A 26300-nucleotide genomic window follows, 5' to 3' on the forward strand; every position below is an offset into this window, starting at 1 on the left:
ATGAAAAATGCGAACCACTGAAGAATCTTCCCCAGGCCTTAGCCCATCCTGATCTTCAGACTCATCTAAGAGATCCTCCTCTCCTGAGTCACTCCAAATCTCCGACCCAGGCAGAGAAAGTATCTCCATAGGCTCCGAAATATCCACCCGCGGGCGCTTAACTCCCACTGAGCTAGCAGCCTCCGGGGAACAAACAGCCTGAGAGGGACCAGCTCTCCAGGCATTATACAGAGACCAAACAAACTCAGGAGGGAAAGCAGACACCCCCCCCCCCCCGACGCTGCTGAAGCCCCAACAATTCCCGCAGTCTCCGCGATGGACCCCCCTCGCTCCCGCGGCGGCAGGTCCACCGCGTGATCCGTGGCTAAACTGGGCGCGCTTCCCGCCACACACGGGTCCCCCGGCACCGATACGGAACGTGCAGCCAAAAGGGCCGTGCTTCCCGCCAAAAACGGCTCCATTGAGGCCGACCCGGGACGCACAGCCAAAATGGCCGCTTTTCCCACAAAAACTGGCCCCAACGTTGTCGGCCCGCAATGTGCGGTCAAATCACTGCCCAACACCTCCGCCGACTCAGGGGAAAGCACGGGGGGGGGGGGGGGGGGGGGGCAAGAGCGCTGACAACGTAGGCTCCCCACAAAATTTACATTGGCCACCTTTCAATTCAACACCGCGCTTCGCGCAAAACCGACACCACGCCGGCTTACACATAATGGCCACGAACACAATAAAAAACAAACAGTTGCTTTGTGCTCTGACAGACTAATAGGCAAAACCGCCTAAGGCAAGAATGCCCTTGAAGACGTTTTATCTCTGGACTGCCACAAGAACGGCCAAAATACCCGCCTTTTAAAAACGTTTTATTTATTTATTTTAAACCTCGTTGCTGGTGCCTAAACGCCTCAAGGGTACAGAACGAGGTCTGTAGCCAAGGTCAAGCAGTCCTCCAGAGGAAGAGCACAGGGGGAAGGACCCGGCCACCCGGGTGTGACACCCCACAGGGAATAAGAAGCCCCTTAGGACTTGCACCCTGTAATAGAGATCCAAGTGTGGGTTCTCTAACATTTACAACCCAACCTAGAAACCCCAAACGGGCCTACCAGACTGAGTACACTACACAGGCTGCACACTTCTACCCTCTGCTGACACTGAGAAAATACTGGTTAGTAGAAGGTCTGGCACAGGCTACTTGTATAAGAAGTTTTAGTGTTCTCAGTCTCCCTCTGCTGGTAGGAGTGCATAACCCAAGCGTCTTGAACGGTCTGGAGGATTGCTGAGGAATAAGTCAATATAATAGTCTCTTTCAGCCATCTAGCAACTGTGGGCTTGGAAGTCATGAGGCCAAGCCTCTGTTTACCAAAAAGCACAAACAAGTCTGTCTGATTTGCGAAACTGATTTGTGACTTCAATATCTAATGAGAACTATGTATAGTAAGAAACTTCAAGGACGAATACTGAGCCTAGTCCTCTCAGCGAAAGGAGGGAAGCTCCAAAGATTGGTTGAGATGAAATGCTGAAACCACTTTCGGAACCATGCACAGGAGACCCCCCCCCCCCCCGGTATTTTTCTATAGGCAACCGCAGCTACCACAATATCTCAAAGAGACAGACACATAACATACCCATGGTCTTACTCACTGTCTCTAGCCTTGCCAATGTTGCCTCCATCTTTTTCAAGGACTAAAAGAGAAGGCTTAGTCAGCCTGTGTGCCCCTGCAAATATAGAATACTTGGAGGGCCTGTCTTCTACAGTCTTTAGTGTAGTCAATGCCCTAGAAAATCAAGGTAGTGAGTTCTTTTTCTGAACAGTCATCAGTTCCTCCCCTTTATTTGAGGGATTTCACCATCCTCCATTTCTTGGCTCTCTTGCCTAAATCTAAAGTTATCTGATTCCTTGGGGACCACTTGTACGAGTCTTCTAGTTGTACCCAAGGCCATAAGATTCTTTTCATCTTCATCTGAGACCATCCCACCTGGCCCTCTCCCTGTCCTATCTTCAAATGGCATTCCTGTCTATTTTCTCATTTTTAATTATAACCTGTCTTGATCCAGTTTGGGATTTGGCGGGTTATCAAGAACCTAACCAAATAAACAAAGAATGATCTAAGTCAAAAGCAGCCACTAGGTCTAGGGAGATAAGTAAAATGTTTCCTTTGTCCAAGATACAGCTTATTTCCAAACAGGAGGAAAAAGGGGCTGGTGTTAGTGCTATAATGTTAAGAAGCAAGAAGCTGTTCATCATAATTCTGTAGCTGGAAGACAGATCCGGGAGCAACTCTACCTGCTAATCAGTGAGACCATCACACCTTCCTGAGGTGCTCTTACCAACATTGGAAGGAATGTGGAAGTGTTCAATGCTTCATATATTTGGTGGCTCTGCCTAGTTATTAGGATTACTTGAGTGGATTTGGGGATGGATTAATGATACTGCAGCAGTGCCCTGGGAGTGCAAAAATATGCTCTTCCGTGTATCCATAATGGGAGCGCCTAAGGCTATACAGACAAGCTGGAGCTGTATGGCTGCTGAGTGGATGGCACAGCAAGCACAGAAAGTTAATTAAAGATGAGTAGGTAGGTTCACCTAATGGAAAGGTTTACTGCTATTAAGTTATAAAATCCATAATGGATTGAAAACAGTGTTTTGGGTTAGAGTAGAGAAGTTGAGTTATTCTGTAGGACCAGGTGATCATCATGGATGGAGCCTCAAATTTACCTTGGATACCACAAGGAGCCTCAACAATCTTCTGAAAGGCCAAACTAAACTCCCATTCTCCAGGGTCCAACACATGTTCTCTATTCCTGCTTTATGAATTGGATAGCCATGCAATGTTCTGTTCCCCAAACCAAGGAGACTTGCTTCCTGGACAACTAAAAACGCGCAAGTTCTGCCTTGTCTACTGATGTAAGCCACAGAACTGATGCCACCTTTCCCCTGACCAGAGGAAAAATCTGAAGCATGACCAGCCTGATAGCCCTGGTTTCAAGTGTTTATGGACCACTGTCTCCCTGGCAAACCAGAGCCCTTGGGCAACTTAACCCAAGCAGCTCCCTAGTCTTACAGACTTACATCAGAGTATACTATCCACACTGGGGGATCTACGTCTATCCCCTTGAATGGGTTGTTAGTGGAAGGCCACAGGAAGCTCTTTCATGTACAGGGCACCACAAACTTGATAGTCCTAGGACTGCAGAGACCACTGGGATGGCAATGCTTTCTGGAGGGGCTGCATATGAGCCCAGGTCCATGGAACCAACTCCAGGACAGCAGTTAGAAATACCACCAAGCTGCTAGCTAACCCTGTAAAAGTAATGCCTGTCTTGCGACTGAAGCTTGTCCACTCTCATTCCTGGGTCACGAAGACCAAGACTGAATTAAGACTAGTCTGTTCCTTTAATTCACCACCCAACCCAGCCACTCCAGAAGCCCACAACCCTGGCAGTGTCCAATGAAGTCTCCTGCTCTGAATTTGTTTGGACCAAGAAAGTTGTCCCAAATATGGATGAACTCAAATCCCCTTGATAAAGATGGGCTGAAACCTCACCACTATTTTGGAAAATGTTTGAAGGGCAGTGGCCACACCAAGACTCAAGATGCACATACCTACAAAGGGCTGTGTGTTCCAAAGTGCGGGTCTTACTACACTGAACACAACATGCTGAAATGTATCCAACTTAATTCTAAAAGAAGGTATTAGTAACAGATTTTGGTTAGTGATCACAAGTTTCTAGTAGAACTGTGTGGAATTAGAAATCTGGCTAGAAAACTGAGCAGTCAGCGTTACGGATATTTTTAGCTAAGGTCAATATTTTGAATTTGGCTACCCATTTCAGTAAGGATCAATGTTCATTATGGAGGAATTGAGTTACACAGATAAAATTTTTATCCTAAGTTATCAGTTTAACTGCCATGTTTTGCTTTAGCTGAAGACGTTTAATATAGAATAAAGCACTGCAATAATCTAAATGTGACAGAACCAGGGCTATGGTCAGGAGTTCTTAACACACCTTGTTTGAACAAACTATGAGCCAAATTAATTTCAATGTTAACACTTTTAGATAAGTGAGGATGATCCTTCATATCTTAATTGATGATAAAGTGGTAACAAACACATTTATGGCAAATATGAGTCAGTGCTTCAAGCTCTTTACTCTTATATACCCATAGTTACTACTATGACAACATACCTTTGGCTGGCGCTTGGTGTCCTGAAGGATTGTCATGGGGTCAGGATCAGGCACAGCGTGAGCAACTAAAGTTGGCCCAAAGACTTTGGCCAAGTTTAAGACATCCATTTTGCAGTCTGGGCTTTGAGCCACTCTAGTTAGACAAATGTACAAAGAATAAGATGCTATGAATATATATAAGAACTTTCTGAAGAAGTTGTCTCTCTCAAAAGTTCCGCACACCCTAAATTTCTTCACCCCCAGCTAGTTAAAATCCCAGGTACCTCTAATCACCTTTGCAAGTGGAGAATAATAAAAGCCAATGTATCTCGGTTTGCTTGGGGAAGTTCATCCACAGCCTGGTAAATTGCAGCAACACTATTATCCTCATCAGGGATTTCTATAAATCAGAAAGTAAATATCTTAGCCATCAACCCCAAACAGTACAAAGTTGAACTCATGCAGTTGCTGAGTCACAATACCCTGTCGTTGGTCAGTTACCAGTTTCACAAGTAGGTCAATTGTTATAAAAAAATATGAAGAAATGGCATTTCAAGTCACACACCTGAGTCTAAAACTCTGAACCTGAGATGGTAGAGATTTTGTACTTTCAACAAAGAAGCCAGGTCTACCAAAGGTTAATTATGTGCCACACAGCATCTAGAGAAAAGTTTAGATTTCTTACTTGTAATATATATTCATGAAATCATGCCGATAGGTTATTCAGCATGAATGCCACTGTGAGATGCTACCAAAGTTTAGATTTTTAAGGCTTAGAAATATTCCTAATCATTAATCATTCCTTTTAACCATCTGTTTTGAGCAAGGGATGTGGATAGAGAAGCTTCAGGACAGAAGTCCCACAAAAAAGGATATGGTAAAATTATGTATCATACCTGATAATTTTTTTCCATTAATCATAGCCGATCAATCCATAGACTGGTGGGTTGTCCATCTACCAGCAGGTGGAGATAGAGAGCAATCCTTTTGCCTCCCTATATGTGGTCATGTGCTGCCGGAAACTCCTCAGTATGTCGATATCAAAGATCCATCCGCAGGACTCAGCACTTAGAGAATTACACCCACAAAGAGATACTCTGCCCAGCTCACCACTGCCGAAACGGGGGAAGGGAATCAACCCAGCTCATCCCCACACAAGTGGGGGAGGGGAATCCGTCCAGCTCATCCCCGCGGAGCAGGGGAGGGACACCACACCCGCCGATGCGGGGGGATTTGGCTTATCCTGCAACCGCAACCGCGGGAGGAGCTGACTGACCCTAACACCGCCGAAGCGGGAGGGGTACAAAGCTGCCCTACAGCCGCACGAAGTGGGAGGGAGCGCCGGCAGAATTTAGGTCTCAATCCAGCCCCGTAAAAACGGAGGGGAGAGGAATGCAGCAGCTACTACTACTACTACTACTATTTAGCATTTCTATAGCGCTACAAGGCATACGCAGCGCTGCACAAACATAGACGAAAGACAGTCCCTGCTCAAAGAGCTTACAATCTAATAGACAAAAAATAAATAAAGTAAGCAAATCAAATCAATTAATGTGAACGGGAGGGAAGAGAGGAGGGTAGGTGGAGGCGAGTGGTTACAAGTGGTTACAGCTCACTGTAACACAAAATCGTCTCAACTCCTGAAGAATCCCATTGAAAAAACTTGAACACGAAGTCCTCCTGAACAGGAACTGAAGACTAAACTTGAACCTGAAATGCAACCAGAATATAAACAGTACAGATATCTGGGAGGGGCTATGGATTGATCGGCTATGATTAATGGAAAGAAAATTATCAGGTATGATACATAATTTTACCTTCCATATCATGCCGATCAATCCATAGACTGGTGGGATGTACCGAAGCAGTACTCACCCAGGGCTGGACATAGAAATCCCTGACTGCAACACTGAAGCTCCAAACCGGGCCTCCGCCCCAGCAGCCACAGTCAAGCGGTAATGTCTGGAGAAGGTATGAGCCGATGCCCAAGTTGCCGCCCTACAAATCTCTTACAAGGAGACGGACCCGGCCTCTGCCATCGAGGCCGCCTGTGCTCTAGTGGAGTGAGCCTTCAGCTGGATAGGCGGCACCTTCCCCGCGGCCACATAAACCGCTGCAATGGTTTCCTTCTCCCATCGTGCCACTGTAGGCTTGGCAGCCTGCAGACCCTTACGAGGACCTGCGAACAGCACAGATGATCCGACTTCCGGATATCATTGGTCACTTCCAAGTATCTGATGATGACTCGTCTCGCATCTAGATATTTGAGAGCAGAGTACTCCTCTGGGTAGTCCTCCCTACGAAAGGAGGGTAGACAGAGCTGCTGATTCACATGGAAGCAAGAAACAATCTTGGGCAGGAAGGAAGGCACTGTGCGAATAGACACTCCTGCCTCAGTGAACTGCAGAAAGGGCTCTCGACATGATAGCGCCTGGAGCTCAGAAACTCTTCTGGCTGAAGTGGTGGTCACCAAAAAGACTGCTTTCAACGTCAGGTCTTTCAGAGATGCCCTCGACAAGGGTTCACAAGGCGGATTCTGCAAGGCTCTTAGCACCAGATTGAGATTCCACGCAGGTACCACTGAGTGCAGAGGAGGGCGCAGGTGATTAACTCCCTTGAGAAAGCGCACCACATCTGGCTGCGAGGCCAGGGAAGCACCCTTCAGGTGACCCCTGAAGTAAGCAAGAGCCGCTACCTGGACCTTAAGGTAACTGAGCGACAGGCCTTTTTCCAGACCTTCTTGCAGGAACGCCAATACTGAAGAAATTGGAGCAGTGAAGGGAGAAAGTGAGCCTGCCTCACACCACGATGCAAAGGTATGCCAAACCCTGGCATAAGCAGTAGAAGTAGAGCGCTTCCTTGCTCTCAGCATAGCGGCGATGACCTTGTCTGAGAAGCCCTTCTTAGACGCTGCCGCTCAATAGCCAGGCCGAAAGACCAGAGGGAGGGATCCTCCATTATCACGGGACCCTGATGCAACAGGCCCCGCTCCGCTGGCAGCTGCAGAGGGCCGTCCACTGAGAGCCTGATCAAGTCCGCATACCAGGGACGTCTGGGCCAATCCGGACTCCCCAGGATTATCTGGCCTGGATGCTTTGCCACCTGGCCTAGCACCCTGCCCAACATGGGCCAAGGCGGGAACACATAGAGAAGCTCCTGTGTCGGCCACTGTTGGAGAAGAGCATCTACTCCCAGAGATCGAGGGTCCCGTCCTCTGCTGAAAAAGCGCGGCACTTGGCAATTGGCTGATGACGCCATCAGATCTAGGCTCGGCTGGCCCCAGCGCTTCGTGATGTTCAAGAAGGCCTGAGCAGCATTCATGACTCCCGCAATGTGGGTCGCCGACAGCTGTTCCAGGTTTGACTTCCGCCCACAGGCATAGCTTCATAGCCTCCTAGGCTAGAGGGGCGCTCATGGTACCTCCCTGGCGATTGACATAGGCCACAGCCGTGGCATTGTCCGACCGAACCAGTACTGGCTTCAGCGCCAGGACCGGGAGAAACTCCAAAGGCGCCAACCGAATGGCTCTGAGTCCCAGGAGGTTGATAGACCACTTTGCCTCTGCAGGGGACCAGAGCTCCTGCGCTGTCCTTCCCAAGTCGTGGGCTCCCCAGCCCGTCAAAGAGGCGTCCGCCGTGACGACAACCCACTCCGGGGTCATAAGAGGCATTCCTGCGGACAGCTTGTCTGGCCTCAGCCACCAGCTCAGCGCCTTGCGCACCGCCGGATCCAAGGGAAGGCGCACAGCGTAATCCTCCGAAGCTGGAGTCCATCGCTGCAGCAGAGAGCTGTATAGGTCTCATATGGGCCCTGGCCCAGGGCACTACTTCCATCGTGACCGTCATAGAGCCCAATAGCTGCACATAGTCCCAAGCCCGAAGAGGAGAGGCTGCTAGGAACTTGTCCACCTGAGCATGAAGCTTGACAATCCGATTGTCTGGCAGGAACACTCTGCCCACTTGGGAGTCGAATCGAACTCCCAGATACTCCAGGGACTGAGTCGGGCGCAGCTGGCTTTTCTCCCAGTTGATGATCCACCCCAGGGAGCTCAAAAGAGCAATCACCCGGTCTGAAGCTCTGCCGCACACTGCATAAGAGGGGGCCCAGATCAACCAGTCGTCCAGATAAGGATGAACTTGTACTCCTTCCTTTCGTAGGAAGGCCGCGATGACCACCATTACTTTGGAGAAGGTCCGCGGAGCAGTAGCCAACCCGAACGGGAGGGCTCTGAACTGGAAGTGTCGGCTCAGAACTGCAAAACGCAGAAAGCATTGATGAGGAGGCCAGATGGGAATATGCAAGTAAGCTTCCTTGATGTCCAAGGATGCCAGGAACTCCCCTGCCTGCACTGCCGCTATAACAGAGCGGAGAGTCTCCATCCGGAAGTGCCGAACTTACAAGGCCCGAATGACCCCTCTGAGGTCGAGGATAGGCCGGACAGAACCTCCTTTCTTTGGTACCACAAAGTAAATGGAGTAACGTCCCTTGCCAAGCTGACCGGAGACTTGCAGGGAGAGTGCACAAACCCGTCTCTTAAGGGTCGGCAGAACTCTAGCTTGAAGCCGTCTCTGATGACTTCCAGCACCCAAGCGTCTGAAGTTACCCTGGTCCACTCGCCCAGAGACGAGGATAGGGGTCCTCCAATCTGCTCTGGGCCATGGACCAGCGCCCCGTCATTGGGTACGAGACCCTGGGGGAGGAACAGAGGAGGCACCTCCGGGACGGCGGTCTCTGCGAAAGGAATGCTGCTTTGGGGAGAAGTTCCTTATGAAGGAAAAGGGGGCAGAGGAGCACGACTTCCCGGGCGATACCGACGGGCTTCCTGAAACCATCCTTTGGAGGAACCGGGGCGGGCACCACTGGCCCGAGCCCTGACCTCCCTTTCCCTTAGACGTGCCGAGATCGGTCACAATCTTGTCCAGCTCGACCCCAAAGAGCAGCTTGCCTTAAAAAGGCAACTTAGCCAGGCGAGACAGAGGCGTTGTCAACAGACCAATGCTTTAGCCAAAGCCACCGCCATGCAGAGACTGTCTGAGCCATACCTTTAGCCGAGGCTCAAGACATCATACAGCAAGTCTGCCAAGTAGGCCAAGCCCGATTCCAGGGCTGGCCAATCAGCCCTCAAGGAAGGATCAGAGGGGGGAGCCCGCTGCACCGTCAGGCACGCCCTGGCCACATAGGAGCCGCAAATTGAGGCCTGCAAACTTAAAGCAGTCGCCTCGAAGGACGACTTTAAAGCCGCCTCCAATCTCCTGTCTTGGGCGTCCTTTAGGGCTAAGCCACCTTCCACCGGCAACGCCGTTTTCTTAGTCACCGCAGTGATTAAAGAATCCACGGTAGGCCCAAGAAAGGCCTCCCGTTCACCTTCAGGCAGAGGATAGAGGCAGGACATAGCCCTAGCCACTTTAAGGCTCGCTTCTGGGAAATCCCAATGAGCCGAAATCAAGGTGTGCATGGCTTCATGTACGTGGAAGGTTCTAGGCAGGCGCTTCGTCCCCAGCATAATGGTAGAGCCAACAGAGGCTGAGGGAGAGACATCCTCCGGAGAGGAAATCTTCAAAATGCTCATGGCCTGCACTAACAGGTTGGGCAAATCCTCTGAGTGAAAGATCCGTGCTGCAGAGGGGTCATCCGCTCCACTCGAGCAGGAATCCGTCTCCTCCAAGGAATCCCCAAAGGACCGTTGGGAGAACTCAGATACGCTGCCCTCATCTACAGAGGAGACAGTGTCCTCTAGGGCCTGGAAGTCCACCCGAGGGCGCTTGCTTCTGGAGGCCTCAACCCCTTGATCAGAGGGGGGAGCCGGGGCAGCGTTTAGCATAAGAAAAGCCTGATGCAGCAGCAAAATGAACTCAGGGGAGAACCCCCTAGACTGTGCACTTCTGCCGCCTGGGCCACGGCCCTAGACGCACCCTCAACCGGCGCTCGCCAGAGCGGGGGAGAAACATGCTGCGCATCCAAAATGGCGTCCCGCGCGAAACTCCGAGAAGGAGCCGCGCGGAAAGAACGGCGCCTAACTTTGCTCTCTATCTCCACCTGCTGGTAGATGGACACAACCCACCAGTCTATGGATTGATCGGCATGATGATATGGAAGTATGTGTTACATGCATTTAGGTAGCTCCTATCTTTGGAGAAAATGCCAAAATAAGGACTGCCAAGGTTAAGAACCTGAACCCTTGCCCAATTTCAAACACCGAGAATAGCAGGCAATAAGTAGAAAATGGGGAAAAGAAATGACCATGGATTATGAAAACACATACAAGTGGGGAAAGAACGAGAACAGCTCATAGAATTCTTCCCAACCTCTCTGCATGTAAAACGCTTTCTGAATATCTGACAGAGGAAATGAGATGGGAAAACAGTGATATGTATAATTCCTTATTCACTATGATATAGTGAAAACAGTGAACCAATGTATATATACTGCCACTGAGCTGCCTTTCCCATAAAAATGTACTGGGATAATTTTTGGATTATTTTCTCTCTTCCACCAGCTTGCAGCTAGATGATTCTGCTTACAGCAACTAAAATAATAATTTACTGGACATTGAGCTAATGTTGAAACAACTTGAGATAAATGCTAGACATAACACATTTCTAAATCAACAGCTGAAACTAGCAGAATGATAAAGAACATGGAACTGTGTCCCTGATCAACAAATTATAGCTTGCTTTTGGGAAATCATAGATTGTCAGCATCAAGTGACTTCACGTGAATTAGAAAGATAAAATATAGGTCAGCTTGTTACTAATATGCTGGATGGACAACTGCTGACATTCTGATAATACAATTTTCCATGATTCTGCTGAACTTTCATAAGAAAGGTAATGACTAATGTTTTCCATGTGATGCCGATAACACGTGATTCCTGAATCTAATGATGATGTGCCTTTGATTGCTTACCAATAAAAAGATAAGAGTTGAAGTGTATCTCTGAGCCAGTCCTGCAGAATCTCTGCGGTTTAAGAGACTCACGAGTTCACTCCGCATTGGCCTTTTGCTTTTATAACTATATATCTATATCTATATATATATATATATTGTGTATGTACTTTATTTCAATTTCACCCATTCATCAATGCAGACGATGTCACCATATACATTCCCTACAAACATGATCTGACAGAAATCAACATCAAAATCAAACTCCGCTTCAACATCATGGACTCATAGGCAAATGCATTTCAACTAAAACTCAACAAAGAAAACACACACTTGTCTCATCCTCTCCTCCCAATACAGCATGGATAACTCCACAAGTATCAATACCCCAAACCACACCCTCCCTATCTCAGACAGCCTGAAAATCCTCGGCGTCACATTAGACCACAACTTAACATTAGAGAGCTAAGTAAAATCCACAACAAAGAAAATGTTCCACCCAATGTGGAAACTCAAACGCGTGAAACCATTCTTCCCGAGGGAAATATTCTGCAACCTGATACAATCAATGGTACTAAGTCACGTAGACTACTGCAACGGAATTTACGCAGGATGCAAAGAACAAATCCTAAACAAGCTTCAGACTGCCCAAAACACGACAGCCAGGCTGATATTTGGTAAAACATGATTTGAAAGCGCAAAACCCCTCCGTGAAAAACTACACTGACTCCCAATCAAAGAACGTATTGCCTTCAAAATCTGTGCCATGGTCTACAAAATTCTCTACGGAGAAGCCCCAGGATACATGACAGACCTCATCAAGCTACCAACCAGAAACACATCTAAATCATCACAAACATATCTAAATCTGCACTACCCTAGCTGCAAAGGCCTCAAATACAAATCAACTTACGCATCCAGCTTTTCCTACATAAGTACACAACTGTGAAACGCATTACCGAAAGCCTTGAAAACAACATACGACCACCTAAATGTCCGGAACACACTAAAGACCAACCTGTTTGAAAAAGCATACCTACCGACCCAACCTAATAGCCTGATCTCTGCAACACAACAAAAGCAAAGTACGTAATGGACATAACACAACTCTTCCGTTGATTGCTTCACACGAACTCTTATTCCCACACCACCACTTGTATTTGTTCACACTGGAGTCTGCGAATGCATCTCCGGCACTATGTAAGTCACATTGAGCCTGCAAATAGGTGGGAAAATGTGGGATACAAATGTAACAAACAAACTTGACCTCTTCAGGGGAATCTAGGATAAAGGATAAAGAACTGATAGGTCCCCTGGTGGGGGAGGGCATATAAAGATCAGCTTAGTCCTACACGCTTTCAGATATTATTCATTTTCCTATTAGGAGGTCTGTTGGATATGACTTTACAAAATGAAAAGTATCTTACATTACCCCCAACCAACTCAATATTGGTCTAAAAGAAACTATAACGATAGCATCTCAAGCTGCTAGATTTGTAACTTATACCTTAGAGCAGAAGTTTTCAACCCAGTCCTCAGGCACACCCAGTCAGAGTTTTCAATGGGATTTCCTGAAAATCTCGACTGTGTGCCCCAAGGACTGGGTTGAAAACCTCTGCCTTAGAGGTTAGGGAGATTAGAGCTTATTCACTTTTAGGAAATATTTGAAAGCATACTTGTTCCGTGAACATTTACTAAATGGATAAGTAATTCAATTGACATTTTTCTAATTGGTATGTAATTCCCAATGTTGGATTGGTTATATTACTTTGTAATCCACTTTGAACTACGTAATAGCAAATATAAGCCTGTTTTGTAATGTAATGTAACGTCACTGAATGCTCAGTGTTCTCTGCCTCCATTTGCTGGCTCAGCAGCATAATCCACATCTGGACTGATCTAGCAGGATAAAGAAAGGATCAGTTGGGCCCATCTCAGTCTGCCCAATTGAGATTCTTCTTTTCTGCTTCTCTACAGATTGGAAAGCATGCATTCAACTACACCAGTGGTTCCCAAATCTGGTCCTGGAGGCACCTCAGTCAGTCAGGTTTTCAGGATACCCACAATGAATATTCAAGAAAGATTTGAAAGTATCGTCTCCACTGAATGCAAATCTCTCATGAATATTCATTGTGAATGTACTGAAAACCTGACTGACTGGGGTGCCTCCAGGACCAGGTTTGGGAACCACTGATCTACTAGCTTCCAGCATTCACCTCTTACTCTTCAACCCTTTTCCTGTCTGTCCTCTGACTCCTCTAAGCATATTTGTTGCACTATTGGCCTCCCCCACCTTTTGTGGATAAGTCCATCTGTCTGCACCTAAATCGACCAAAAGAGAGCACAAACTGTCAACACATGGAGAGTATAACTCAAAGCATGTGTCACACAGAAATAAAGATAACAAATAAAACTGAAAAGCACAGCACAAGGTGCATTTCACTGATGGCATGTGATTGGGATAGCTCAACAACTCCAAAGGGGAGGAGGGCGGGTTTGTGAGAACAATCAGCCTGCTGTCCTCAGAGAATACCTGCTACAGGTAAGTATCTTCACTTTCTCCAAGGACAAGCAGGCTGCTTGTTTTCACATGTGTGGTATCCAGGCTCACTCAAAATAATGAACATTGGTCAATTAGGCCTCACAACGGCGATGACATAACATAGATTTACCTGAAACCAAACTCAACAGTGTGCAACCTGGAACAGAACAAAAATGGGTCCATGGGGGGGGTGGAGTTGGATTCTAAACCCCAAACAGATTCTGCAGCCCAGCCTGCCCAGACTGTCGCGTCGGGTATTCTGCTGAAGGCAGTAGTGAGATGTGAATGTGTGGGCTGATGACCATGTTGCAGCCTTGCAAATCTCTTCAATGGAGAACTTTAAGTGGGCCACTGACGCAGCCATGGCTCTAACATTATGAGCCGTGACATGACCCTGTAGAGAGTCAGCCCAGCTTGGGCATAAGTGAAGGAAATGCAATCTGCTAGCTAATTTGAGATTGTGCGTTTTCTGATGGCGATTCCCCTCCTGTTGGGATCAAAAGAAACAAACAACTGGGTGGACTGTCTGAAGGGCTGTGTCCACTCCACGTAAAAGGCCAATGATCTCTTGCAGTCCAAGGTATGCAAACTGCGTTCGCCAGGGCGGGTATGAGGACGGGAAAAGAAAGTTGGCAAGACAATTGACTGGTTCAGATGAAACTCCGACACCACCTTAGGCAGGAACTACGGGAAAATTATTACTTTTTTGTCTTTTAATAAAAAAGAAAATAAGAGAGAAATCAGTCACGAAGGGAAAATTAGGTTCTTACCTTGGTAATTTTCTTTCCTCTAGTCATAGCAGATGAATCCATTACGAATGGGTTGTGTCCACCTACCAGCAGGGGGAGATAGCACTGAAAAACCATAGTGCCTCTTGGCCAGCTAGCTCCGTCTGCCTCTCAGTATTTGAAGCTTCCAAAGCAGTGTTACACCGCAAAGTAGAATAACATGAACTTTCCTCACAGCGAACGACCGCCCCAGAACAGGAGCAGTAATTCAAAGGAGGGACGAACTCAACCTCCTGTAACAGAACAGAAATCCTGAGAAATCCTGAAGACTGTTTTCCAACTTCTCCTGAGGCAGTGAGCAAAAGAAATTGAATAATTCTGAGAAATTATATGAAGGGTTAATTTTGTTTAAAGGTGCTCAGATATTATTTTAAATTCTCAGTTCTGCTAGCAAGTGAAGGAATGTTATCTGGTTTAGGTTATTTACGTTTGCCGGGCTGGGTTAGAAAGGTCAGAGACAGGAATTTCTTTCAACCTTGTGAGTGATGGATTGCTAAGCAAACACATGTATTCTATTATGAGCCGGTATATAGCAGGCTGTTTGTTTAGGATTAGTTTAAAATGCTTAGAAGAAATACTGTTTAGAGAGAGGCAATAGATTAGTATTTACAAGTTTCTGATATTTAGAATATGTCTTATAAGAAATACTGATTCTGTGTAGTTAAATGTAGAATACCTTTTTAAATCTAATGTTACTCTCTGCTGTATTTGCAAGGACTGCAGTGAAGAGGTCAAACATGTGTTTTGACTTATCTGCAGTTCTGGCTGGTTCAATGTATAAGCTGATAGGTGAACGAGGTCAGGGCTAGTTAGCTCTCTTCTCCTTGATTAATTATAAGCTAAGTGTAGGACTGGCCTCCTGAAAGAAATAACAGACCATAGCCGTATGCTATTAAATAAGATTAGCTTTTGACCCCTTTAATGAATGCCAGAGTCCAGTAAGCAATTTAAGCTATAGATGAGAAATCAATCATGATGAGAAGATAAGAGTTCTAGTGCCATATTGTTTGGCTTGAGGGGCCCCAGGTTAGAGGTCAGTTTGAGGAATACCAAACCTATGTAACTGATATTTCAAAAGTAATGATTGGTTGAGGCAAGGTGACCAATCTATTCCTTAACCAATTGGGAGTAAAGGGGGCTAGGCTAGGAGGAGGGCTTAGGACCCTATTTAAGTAGGAGCAGAAGCAGTTTATGTCAGAAGGAGCTCAGAAGAAAGAGAAGGACAGAAGGAACAGATAGAAGAAGGAGAAGACACAGAGAGCTGAGACAGAAGCCACATGACACAAAAAGAGCTGAGAGGAAGAGAAGAGAGCTAGAACTGATGTCCTGCTTTGTTTGCTGGCAAATAAAGAAGATTACTCTCTCATTCTGGTGTGTGCTGTCTGACTCCTGAAGTATCACAAATTCCTATCTCAATTCCTGCAACAATTCTTGGTGGCAGCGGTGGGATAAATCCTGCATTAATCCCAGCACCCAACTGACTGGAGAACATTCGCCGGGTATGTATTCTGTATTTTGTATTGTAATCCTAGCTAGGAAGTTGTAAACCAGCCCCTCAAGAAAGAGGGAAGGAGAATCTGATCAATTCTCAGCGAAGGCCCTAGTACCTTCTAGTCGCGGGGACTAGAAGCGAAAACGCTTGAGCTTATCTGTATCTGAGAAATTTGAAATTGTTGGGTGGGATTTTCTGTATGGAATGTGTGATGCTTGAATGTTAGAAGAGTGCAGACCCCTTACTGCATTCTCAAAAACTCCTTCCCTCTTTGTGTGTTGTAACTGTAAGCATTATGGGTGGGACATCATCTAGAACAATTGCTACCCCCCTAGATTGTATGCTTAGAAATTTCAAAAAAGGCTTTTTAATTAATGATTATGGACAGACTTTAAGCTCAAGTACTTTAAGAACCTTGTGTGAAGTTGAGTGGCCATCTATGGGAGTGGGGTGGCCCCCTAGTGGCAGCTTAGATATTGAAGTAATCCGGAAGGTCTACAGCATAGTAGTAGGAGGACCAGAATATTCTGAACAACTCCCTTATATAGATTCCTGGGACAGCCTTGTGACTGACCCTCCCTCTTGGTTGAAAACTTATATGGGATCCCCAGTAAAATTCATGTTAGGCCGTGTTCAAAGAAAGATTAGAAAATCTAAACTAGAAGAGGGAAAGAGCCCTAGGAAGCCTACCACCCAATCGGTGGCTTCCGCCCCTACCCTGTCTGAGAAACCCATACTCTCTGATGACCCCTCAGATCTTGAGCCACCACCTTATGGCCCATTGTTGGGGTTCCGTGCCGCCCCCAGAGATCCACGCCGCCCAGCCCAAGCCTCTCCAGCACAGGCTTCTCCGGATAGTTCTTCCCCTCCTGTGCCAAACCTGCCACACCCTAGGTTGGACTTTTCACCTGGCCTCTACCCTTCTGTGCCAAATCCTCTCCTGTTAACCTCTGAAGACCCGTTTTGGGTTCCACTCCCTGACTCCTCAACTCCCGACAGCCCAGCCTCTCCTTCTAATACCCCTACCCACTCATCAGGGGCCCGGCATCCCTTTCAATGGACTGACTCACCTGTGACCACCTCTCAGTCTATGAGTACCCCTCCCCATCCCTCAGGATTTCAACCTACCTCTACTGAATGGGTTAGACCCGCTGCAATTACCTTTGAGCATGATAGGAGGGTAGCTCCTAGCTCTACCTCAGGTTCCATTCCCACCTCCTCGAGAGTTCTGCCACTTCGTCAGGTAACTACCACTCGACCGGATCCTAATAATCAGGGTCAGGTTATACAGGCACAGGCCTATCAGTATGTACCCTTCACAACCACCGATCTCCTGAATTGGAAGACGCATTATCCCTCTTATACTGAAAAGCCTCAGGCAGTGGTGGACCTAGTGACTAGCATTATGGCCACCCATAACCCAACCTAGACTGATTGTCAACAACTTCTCCTGACCCTCTTCACAACTGAGGAGAGGCGGAAGATTATGCAAAATGCTGAGGCCATCACGCGAGAGCGTGTCCCCGGGGGGATACAGGACTCAGAGGGATGGGTTAGAGCTCGGTTTCCTCGCGCAGCTCCAGATTGGGATCCAAATGATGGGCAGCACTATGAACTGTTGTCTGGCTATTGCCGGGACTTACTGGAAGGTATGAGGAAAGGCATAAAGAGGCCCATTAATCTGGCAAAGGTCTCTGAAATTCTCCAAGGGGCAACTGAATCCCCTGGGGCCTTCTTAGAGCGACTAATTGAAGCCTACAGAACATACACCCCATTTGACCCTGAAGCCCAAGAAAACCAGAGAATGGTGAATAGCGCATTGGTGGCCCAGAGTATGCCAGATATCCGGAAGAAGTTGCAGCGTCAGGAGGGATTCGCAGGGATGAATACCACCCAGCTAATTGAGATCGCAACCAAGGTTTTCATTAATAGAGATCAGGAGGTGCGCCGAGAGGCTGACCGGAAGATGCAGAAGAAGGCCGACCTTTTAGCGGCAGCCATTACTAATTCCACTCTTAATCGAGGTCGACCTCTAGCTAATGGGAAGCCAAAGTGGGACCCCGGACCACCAGCCAGGCCCCGAGATTCCTTCAATCAATCCCGGCCAAGGGGGGAGAATCCCAGACCAAGATTGGAGAAGGATCAGTGTGCCTATTGTAAGGAAAGAGGGCACTGGAAAGATGAATGCCCCCAGAGGCGCCAGGGACTGAGAAGGGGACCAGGAGATCGAGGAAGCCGAGGCCGAGTTCGAGAGGGAAGATATGAGCCTCCTGAATCTGACATCATCGGGATAGCCGAGATGGCAGAATGGGACGAATAGGACAGACTGGGTTCCTACAAACTGGGCTCCCAGGAACCTATGGTCAAGTTAACTATAGGGAGCCGCTCAATTCCATTCATGATTGATACAGGAGCTGAACATTCTGTTGTGACGGAGCGATTAGCGCCTGTGTCTGGAAAAACTGTCCGAGTGGTGGGTGCCACGGGGGTGCAGAACCGGAGGCCCTTCCTGACAACCCGTAGATGCCAATTGGGCTCACACATAGTCACTCATGAATTCTTGTATATGCCAGACTGTCCAATCCCTTTGTTAGGTCGAGACCTGCTGTCCAAGCTTAGGGCCCAAATTTCCTTTGACTCTGATGGCCAGACTTCAGTCTCCTTTCGGCCCCCAACATCCAGCCCTAAGGGTATACTGAGTTTCTGTTGCCCTCTTGAAGAAGAATGGCGGCTGCATCAGTCGCAGGGCCAAGTTGACCTACCCTGGCAGACAGCTTTCAGGTCAGAGGGGTATGGGCAGAAGATAATCCCCCAGGGTTGGCCCGAAATATTCCTCCTGTACATGTAGATTTACTTCCAAGTGCCCGGCCAATCCATCTTCGCCAATACCCAATTCCCAGAAAGGCTCTGGAAGGGATCCAAGCACATTTGAATCGTCTGTTATCCCATGGAATTATTCGTCCTTGCCAGTCTCCATGGAATACGCCATTATTGCCAGTTCAGAAGCCAGGGACTGAGGACTACCGGCCAGTCCAAGACTTACGAGTGGTCAACAAATCCACTATCTCATTACACCCTGTAGTGCCTAATCCATATGTCCTGCTAGGATTGATACCTTCTGGAGCTACCCATTTCACAACACTAGACCTAAAAGATGCCTTCTTTTGTATTCGGGTGGCCCCCGCCAGTCAATTGCTTTTTGCCTTTCAATGGGAAAACCCAGTAACAGGAAGGAAGCTTCAGTATACATGGACCCGCCTGCCACAGGGGTTCAAGAATTCCCCCACTATTTTTGGGACAGCCCTAGGACAAGACCTTAAGACTTTTAAATCTGAGCCTTCCAGGCGAGTTTTACTCCAGTATGTAGATGACCTCCTGATTGCAGCAGTGACCCAGGAAGAGTGTTTTGAGGCTACTAGAGAATTGCTGGAGCTACTCTTGGATGCAGGCTATAAGGTCTCACGCTCAAAGGCCCAACTTTGTCAGTCAGAAGTGAAGTATCTGGGCTTTTGCATTTCCCAGGGAAGTCGGAGATTGGATGCTAGTAGGAAGCAAGCAGTAGCTGCAATTCCCCAACCCAAGTCCAGAAGGGAAGTTAGGGAATTTCTGGGAGCAGCTGGATTCTGCAGAATTTGGATTCCAAATTTTGCATTGATGGCGAAACCCCTATACCAAGCCACAAAGGGGGGTGAAAAGGAACCATTTGAATGGGGATCTACTGCTCAACAATCTTTCATTGCCATAAAGAAAGCCCTACTCCAAGCCCCTGCGTTAGGCCTTCCTGATGTGGAGAAACCTTTCTCATTGTATGTCCATGAGAGACAGGGGGTTGCTCTGGGTGTGCTGACCCAGATGATGGGATCCTGGCAGAGGCCTGTTGCATACCTGTCTAAACAGCTGGATGGAGTGGCTAAAGGATGGCCAGCCTGCATGAGGGCCATTGCAGCAACAGCCTTACTGGTCCAGGAAGCTGATAAGTTGACCTTGGGGCAAGAACTGGTTGTTAAAGTCCCCCACGCAGTTCTTACCCTCATGGAGTATAAGGGCAATCACTGGTTTACAAATAACCGCATGGTTAAGTATCAAGCCAGTTTGTGTGAGAATCCACGGATACACCTGGAAACAGTGGCTACATTCAATCCCGCCACTCTTTTGCCAGCATCTGAGGGACCACCGGATCATGACTGTATCCAAACCATGGATGAAGTGTATTCCAGTCGACCAGATCTTAAAGATGTTCCTTGGAGGGACCCAGATGTAATTTATTTTACAGATGGAAGCAGTTATGTGGAGAACTCCAAGCGACTGGCAGGCTATGCTGTGGTGACAGAAGACAAGGTGATAGAAGCAAGGGCCCTGCCCCAAGGAACTTCAGCCCAGAAAGCAGAACTTGTGGCCCTCATACGAGCTCTGGAGTTAGCAGCAGGACTGGTAACCAACATTTATACTGATTCCAAATATGCCTTCACAACTCTACATGCTCATGGAGCTTTGTATAAGGAAAAGGGACTCATAAATGCTGCAGGCCAACCTGTTAAGTATGGACCTGAAATACTTCAGCTGCTAGAGGCTGTGTGGGCCCCTAAGAAGGTAGCTGTCATTCATTGCAGGGGACACCAAAGAATAGATACTCCAGTGGCCCGAGGGAACCGCCATGCTGATCGGGTGGCCAAGGAAGCTGCTCGAGGACCCCTAGCAAGTACTGTGACTCCCCTGTTCCAAATCCGACTGCAAGAATGGACACCTATATATACCCAAGTGGAAGAGAAATGGGCTCAAGAAGAAGGTGCAGTAAGGAGACCTGATGGTTGGTTACATCTCCCTGATACCAGAGTTCTGGTGCCACGCCACCTAGCTTGGCCTGTAGTGTCTCAAGCTCATGACCTATCACACTTAGGGAAAACAGCACTAGCCCGCCTACTCAATCGAGTAGTGGTGCTGGAAGGATTGGATAGTCTGGTTGCCACTGCCTCTGCCCGATGTACTCTTTGTGCCCAGAATAATGCCCGCCAGGGACCCCGTATTCCACCAGGAGTTCAGTCTAGAGGACTAACACCCTTTGAGTCCCTAGTTATAGACTTCACAGAAATGCCCAGGAGTGGTAGGTTCCGATACCTCTTAGTCATGGTCTGTACCTTTTCTGGGTGGGTGGAAGCATATCCTACAGTCACTGAGAAAGCCACAGAAGTAGCTCGAGCCCTCCTTAGGGATGTCATCCCTAGGTATGGACTGCCCCTTGCCATAGGTTCAGATAATGGTCCCGCCTTTGTTGAAGCTACACTTCAGGCCCTGTCCCGCGCATTGCGCATTACCTGGAAATTGCATTGTGCCTATCGTCCCCAGAGTTCAGGGCAGGTTGAGCGGGCAAACAGAACCTTGAAAAATAGCCTAGCAAAGATTTGTCAGGAAACCCAATTGAAATGGCCACAGGCACTGCCACTACCCCTCTTCCGCCTCCGATGCACTCCAACTAAAGGAACAGCCCTTTCTCCCTTTGAAATTGTGTATGGGAAGCCCCCAGCCATTTTACAGGGAATTAAGGGAGACATAGGGATTTTAGGGTCTGCCCAGGTGCAGGAGCAGGTAGCCCTCCTGGGTAAGATAATTTCTGAGCTTCAGTCTTATGTGAGAGAAATAAACCCTGTCCCCTTCCAGGCTCAGGTACATTCCTTCCTGCCAGGGGATAGAGTTTGGGTGAAAGACTGGAAGCTCCAGCCTTTGGGGCCCCGGTGGAAAGGACCTTTTACTGTTTTGCTTTCTACCCCTGCAGCTGTGAAGGTCGCAGGGATTACTCCATGGGTCCATTGGTCTCGAATTAAGTCTGCTGACCAGACTGAGCCCAGCACGGATCAGACGGAGCCTAAACAGTGGAGAGCAGAAAGTGATCCAGCGGAGCCATTGAAGTTGCGCTTGATCCGAACCAAAGAATCTACTAGCTGAAAAGAAGGGTCAACTGCATACTGCAGGAGCGGCTGAACTTCGGCTTCATACTGAGACTCTTTCTTGCCTGATTCTGGCTTTCTTGGAATTTGAAAGCTTGATCCTTGTCAGTTGAGGGTCTATCCCAACTGGTATAAGAACTCAAAGACTGAGAACACTATATGAGAGTAATCTGTGATTAGCACAGACTGTTGAAATATTACTGCTTAATTAGTTTGCTGTATTTGTTTTAGATTAGGAAGAAAGAAAATGTTATTCCTAGTTAGGACCACTATAATCTCCAGAGTCTGAGTTGTGAGACTTATCTCTGCATAAGCTGATTTTAGTCTCAAAGGGGGGAATGAGGCAGTGAGCAAAAGAAATTGAATAATTCTGAGAAATTATATGAAGGGTTAATTTTGTTTAAAGGTGCTCAGATATTATTTTAAATTCTCAGTTCTGCTAGCAAGTGAAGGAATGTTATCTGGTTTAGGTTATTTACGTTTGCCGGGCTGGGTTAGAAGGTCAGAGACAGGAATTTCTTTCAACCTTGTGAGTGATGGATTGCTAAGCAAACACATGTATTCTATTATGAGCCGGTATATAGCAGGCTGTTTGTTTAGGATTAGTTTAAAATGCTTAGAAGAAATACTGTTTAGAGAGAGGCAATAGATTAGTATTTACAAGTTTCTGATATTTAGAATATGTCTTATAAGAAATACTGATTCTGTGTAGTTAAATGTAGAATACCTTTTTAAATCTAATGTTACTCTCTGCTGTATTTGCAAGGACTGCAGTGAAGAGGTCAAACATGTGTTTTGACTTATCTGCAGTTCTGGCTGGTTCAATGTATAAGCTGATAGGTGAACGAGGTCAGGGCTAGTTAGCTCTCTTCTCCTTGATTAATTATAAGCTAAGTGTAGGACTGGCCTCCTGAAAGAAATAACAGACCATAGCCGTATGCTATTAAATAAGATTAGCTTTTGACCCCTTTAATGAATGCCAGAGTCCAGTAAGCAATTTAAGCTATAGATGAGAAATCAATCATGATGAGAAGATAAGAGTTCTAGTGCCATATTGTTTGGCTTGAGGGGCCCCAGGTTAGAGGTCAGTTTGAGGAATACCAAACCTATGTAACTGATATTTCAAAAGTAATGATTGGTTGAGGCAAGGTGACCAATCTATTCCTTAACCAATTGGGAGTAAAGGGGGCTAGGCTAGGAGGAGGGCTTAGGACCCTATTTAAGTAGGAGCAGAAGCAGTTTATGTCAGAAGGAGCTCAGAAGAAAGAGAAGGACAGAAGGAACAGATAGAAGAAGGAGAAGACACAGAGAGCTGAGACAGAAGCCACATGACACAAAAAGAGCTGAGAGGAAGAGAAGAGAGCTAGAACTGATGTCCTGCTTTGTTTGCTGGCAAATAAAGAAGATTACTCTCTCATTCTGGTGTGTGCTGTCTGACTCCTGAAGTATCACAAATTCCTATCTCAATTCCTGCAACACTCCCAATGAGGGAACATATCTACAGGAAAAACTGAACCCAAAACAGCATCAAAATCAATCAGGGCAGGCTCATGGATTCATCTGCTATGACTAAAGGAAAGAATTACCAAGGTAAGAACCTAATTTTCCCTTCCTTGTCATCAAGCAGATGAATCCATTACGAATGGGATGTATCAAAGCAATCCCTAGAGTGGGAACAGGCCACACCATGCGCTGGCACTTGTGCTCCAAAATGCGCATCCCTCCTGGCAGCCACATCCAGCCTGTAATGTCGGGCAAATGAGAGCTTAGAAGCCCATGTCATTGCACTGCATATCTCTTGAAGAGAGAGTGCTCCAGTTTCAGCCCAAGAAGAGGAAATCGCTCTTGTGGAATGTGCCTTAAAGGCTTCAGGCAGAGGCCGGCCAGACAGCAGATATGCTGAAAAAAATAGCTTTAGACGCTGGAAACCCTCTGCAAGGACCTGACAACAAAACAAAAAGGTGATCAGAGGTCCTGAAAGCATTTGACATGCGCAAATACTGCAACAGAGCCCTTCGCACATCTAGAAGGTGCAAGTGCAGAAATGGGTCCCGACAGGACAGCGCCTGGCGCTCAGACATCCATCTCGCCGAAGTAATGGCCACCAAAAAGACCGCCTTTAGGGTCACATCCTTCTCCGAAGCTTGCCTAAGCAGCTCAAAGGACCAACACTGAAGGGCCTTTAAAACTAACCCCAGGTTCCAGGCCAGACACGGAGCCCGCACGGGAGGTCGGAGCCGAAGCACCCCTCTAAGAAACCGTGCCACCCCCGGATAAACAGCCAGGGAGAGGCCAGCCACTTTCCCCCGAAACATGCTAAGGCTGCAACTTGAACACACAGGGAATTATAGGCCAAGCCTTTTTGTATACCATCCTGCAAAAAGTCAAGTATCGGTGAGACAGAAGCCTGCATGGGTGTAATCGCTTTAGCAGCCCACCAAGCCTCAAACTGGCGCCAAATCCGAGAATAGGCAACGGAAGTGGAACGCTTGCGGGCCTGAAGGAGAGTGGAGATGACGTTGTTAGAATAGCCCTTGTCTCTCAATTGAGCCCTCTCAATAGCCATGCCGTAAGACCAAAGCGGCAGGCGTCCTCCATGGTTACCGGCCCCTGTGACAACAGGTTCGGTACCAGAGGCAAAGGAAGGGGAGCCTCCACCAGCATCTGCCGGAGGTCCGCATACCACGGCCGCCTGGGCCAATCTGGGGCAATGAGGATCACCTCTCCTTGATGTAGCCGAATCTGCAGGAGCTCGCCCTATCAAGGGCCCAGGAGGGAACACATACAGGAGGCCCTGAGGCCAGGGTTGAGCCAAGGCATCCAACCCCGCCGAGCGAGGATCTCTCCATCTGCTGTAAAGCACGGGACTTTGGCATTTGCGCTTGACGCCATAAGATCCGCTATGGGCATCCCCCATTTGGCACAGATCTGAAGTAACACTTCGTCTGCCAGTTCCCACTCCGCTGGGTCGATTTGATGCCTGCTTAGATAATCGGCTTGCACGTTGCTCTGACCTGCAAAGTGAGCTGCTGACAGAAACTGCAGATGTAGCTGGGCCCAGTGGCAAATCTGCGCAGCCTGCGCGGCCAGTGCCCTGCACTGAGTGCCGCCTTGTCGATTTATGTAGGCCACTGCTGTCGTATTGTCCAACAGAACTCTGACAGCCAGTCCCTCCAGGGTTGTGAAAGGCCAGAAGCGCCTGGAATATCGCTTTCAACTCCAAGCGATTGATGGACCACTCCGACTCCTCGGGTGTCCAGAGACCCTGGGCATGCTTTCCCTGGCAATGTGCCCCCAGCCCTGCCGGCTGGCATCTGTTACCACCAGGCACCAATCGGGAAGTGCTAGCGGCATTCTTCGCCGCAGCATGCTGTCTGAGAGCCACCACTCCATACTGAGCCGGGCTGCAGGGAGCCATGTGAGTCTGCGCTGGTAATCCTGAGATATTGGAAACCATCGTTGAAGCAGGGAACACTGCAGAGGTCTTAGGTGCGCTCTAGCCCATGGCACCACTTCCAAGGTGGCCGTCATTCACCCCAACAGCTGGACTATGTCCCAAGCTCGCGGGTGAGGCATCCTCAAGAGCAGACGGACCTGGTTCTGAAGCTTGCACCGCCTTTGCTCGGGTAGAAAGACAAACCCCGAGGCTGTCTCGAACCGGACCCCCAAACATTCTAGAGATTGAGGGGGGGTCAGGTGACTTTTGGGTATATTGACGACCCAGTCCAGAGATTGAAGTACTGAGACCACTCTGGCTGTTACATGACGACTCTTCTGCAGAGTCCGCTCTGATGATCCAGTTGTCGACGTACGGGTGAACCCGGATACCCTCTCGCCTGAGAAAGGCAGCTACCACCACCATTACCTTGGAAAAGGTTCGGGGAGCTGTGGCGAGGCCAAAAGGCAAGGCCCAAAACTGGAAATGTTTTCCCAACATCGCAAACCAGAGAAACCGGTGGTGCGGGGGCCAAATAGGAATGTGCAAGTAAGCTTCTTTCAGGTCCAGAGACGTGAGAAACTCTCCTGGCTGTACCGCCGCCATGACAGAGCGCAGGGTTTCCATGCAAAAATGCCGCGCACTTAGTGACTTGTTGACTTCCTTTAAGTCGAGTATGGGCCGAAAAGACCCTCCTTTTTTGCGGCACCACAAATAATGGATTAACGACCGTAAGCCGATCTCGGCGGGAAGCACAGGTACCAACCGTCCCGAGGTGCACAACCAGCCTTGCAAAGTCTCCTCTACCGCTGCCCGTTTGACGGCAGAAAGGACCGTTGCGGCCAACTGCCTGGGAAAAAAACCCCGACGGCAATCCCGGGCTGGTCTCCACTGGAGGGGAACCAGGTAGCAACGCAGAGTCAGACATCTGCGGCAGAGCTCTTTTTAACATGAACGCTTTATGTAAAAGCAACACAAACTCAGGGGAGAAAGGCTCACCCTGGCCTCCAGGTTCCAATCCGGGGTAAGCAACTCCTCTGGTAGCCTCCAT

The 26300-nt window shown here is 48.0% G+C and overlaps 1 protein-coding gene across 1 annotated transcript in view; it reads right to left on the reverse strand.

Annotated features, from left to right (window-relative positions):
* Positions 1-26300, reverse strand: part of RACGAP1 (Rac GTPase activating protein 1) — a 219477-nt gene that overhangs the window by 21374 nt on the left and 171803 nt on the right. Inside the window, 2 exon segments of the mRNA XM_030198223.1 lie at positions 4186-4318; positions 4459-4564. Coding sequence (XP_030054083.1) covers positions 4186-4318; positions 4459-4564 — 239 coding nt within the window.

The sequence above is a fragment of the Microcaecilia unicolor genome, chromosome 3 (assembly GCF_901765095.1).
Source record: "Microcaecilia unicolor chromosome 3, aMicUni1.1, whole genome shotgun sequence".
NCBI classification, from domain to species: Eukaryota; Metazoa; Chordata; class Amphibia; order Gymnophiona; family Siphonopidae; genus Microcaecilia; species Microcaecilia unicolor.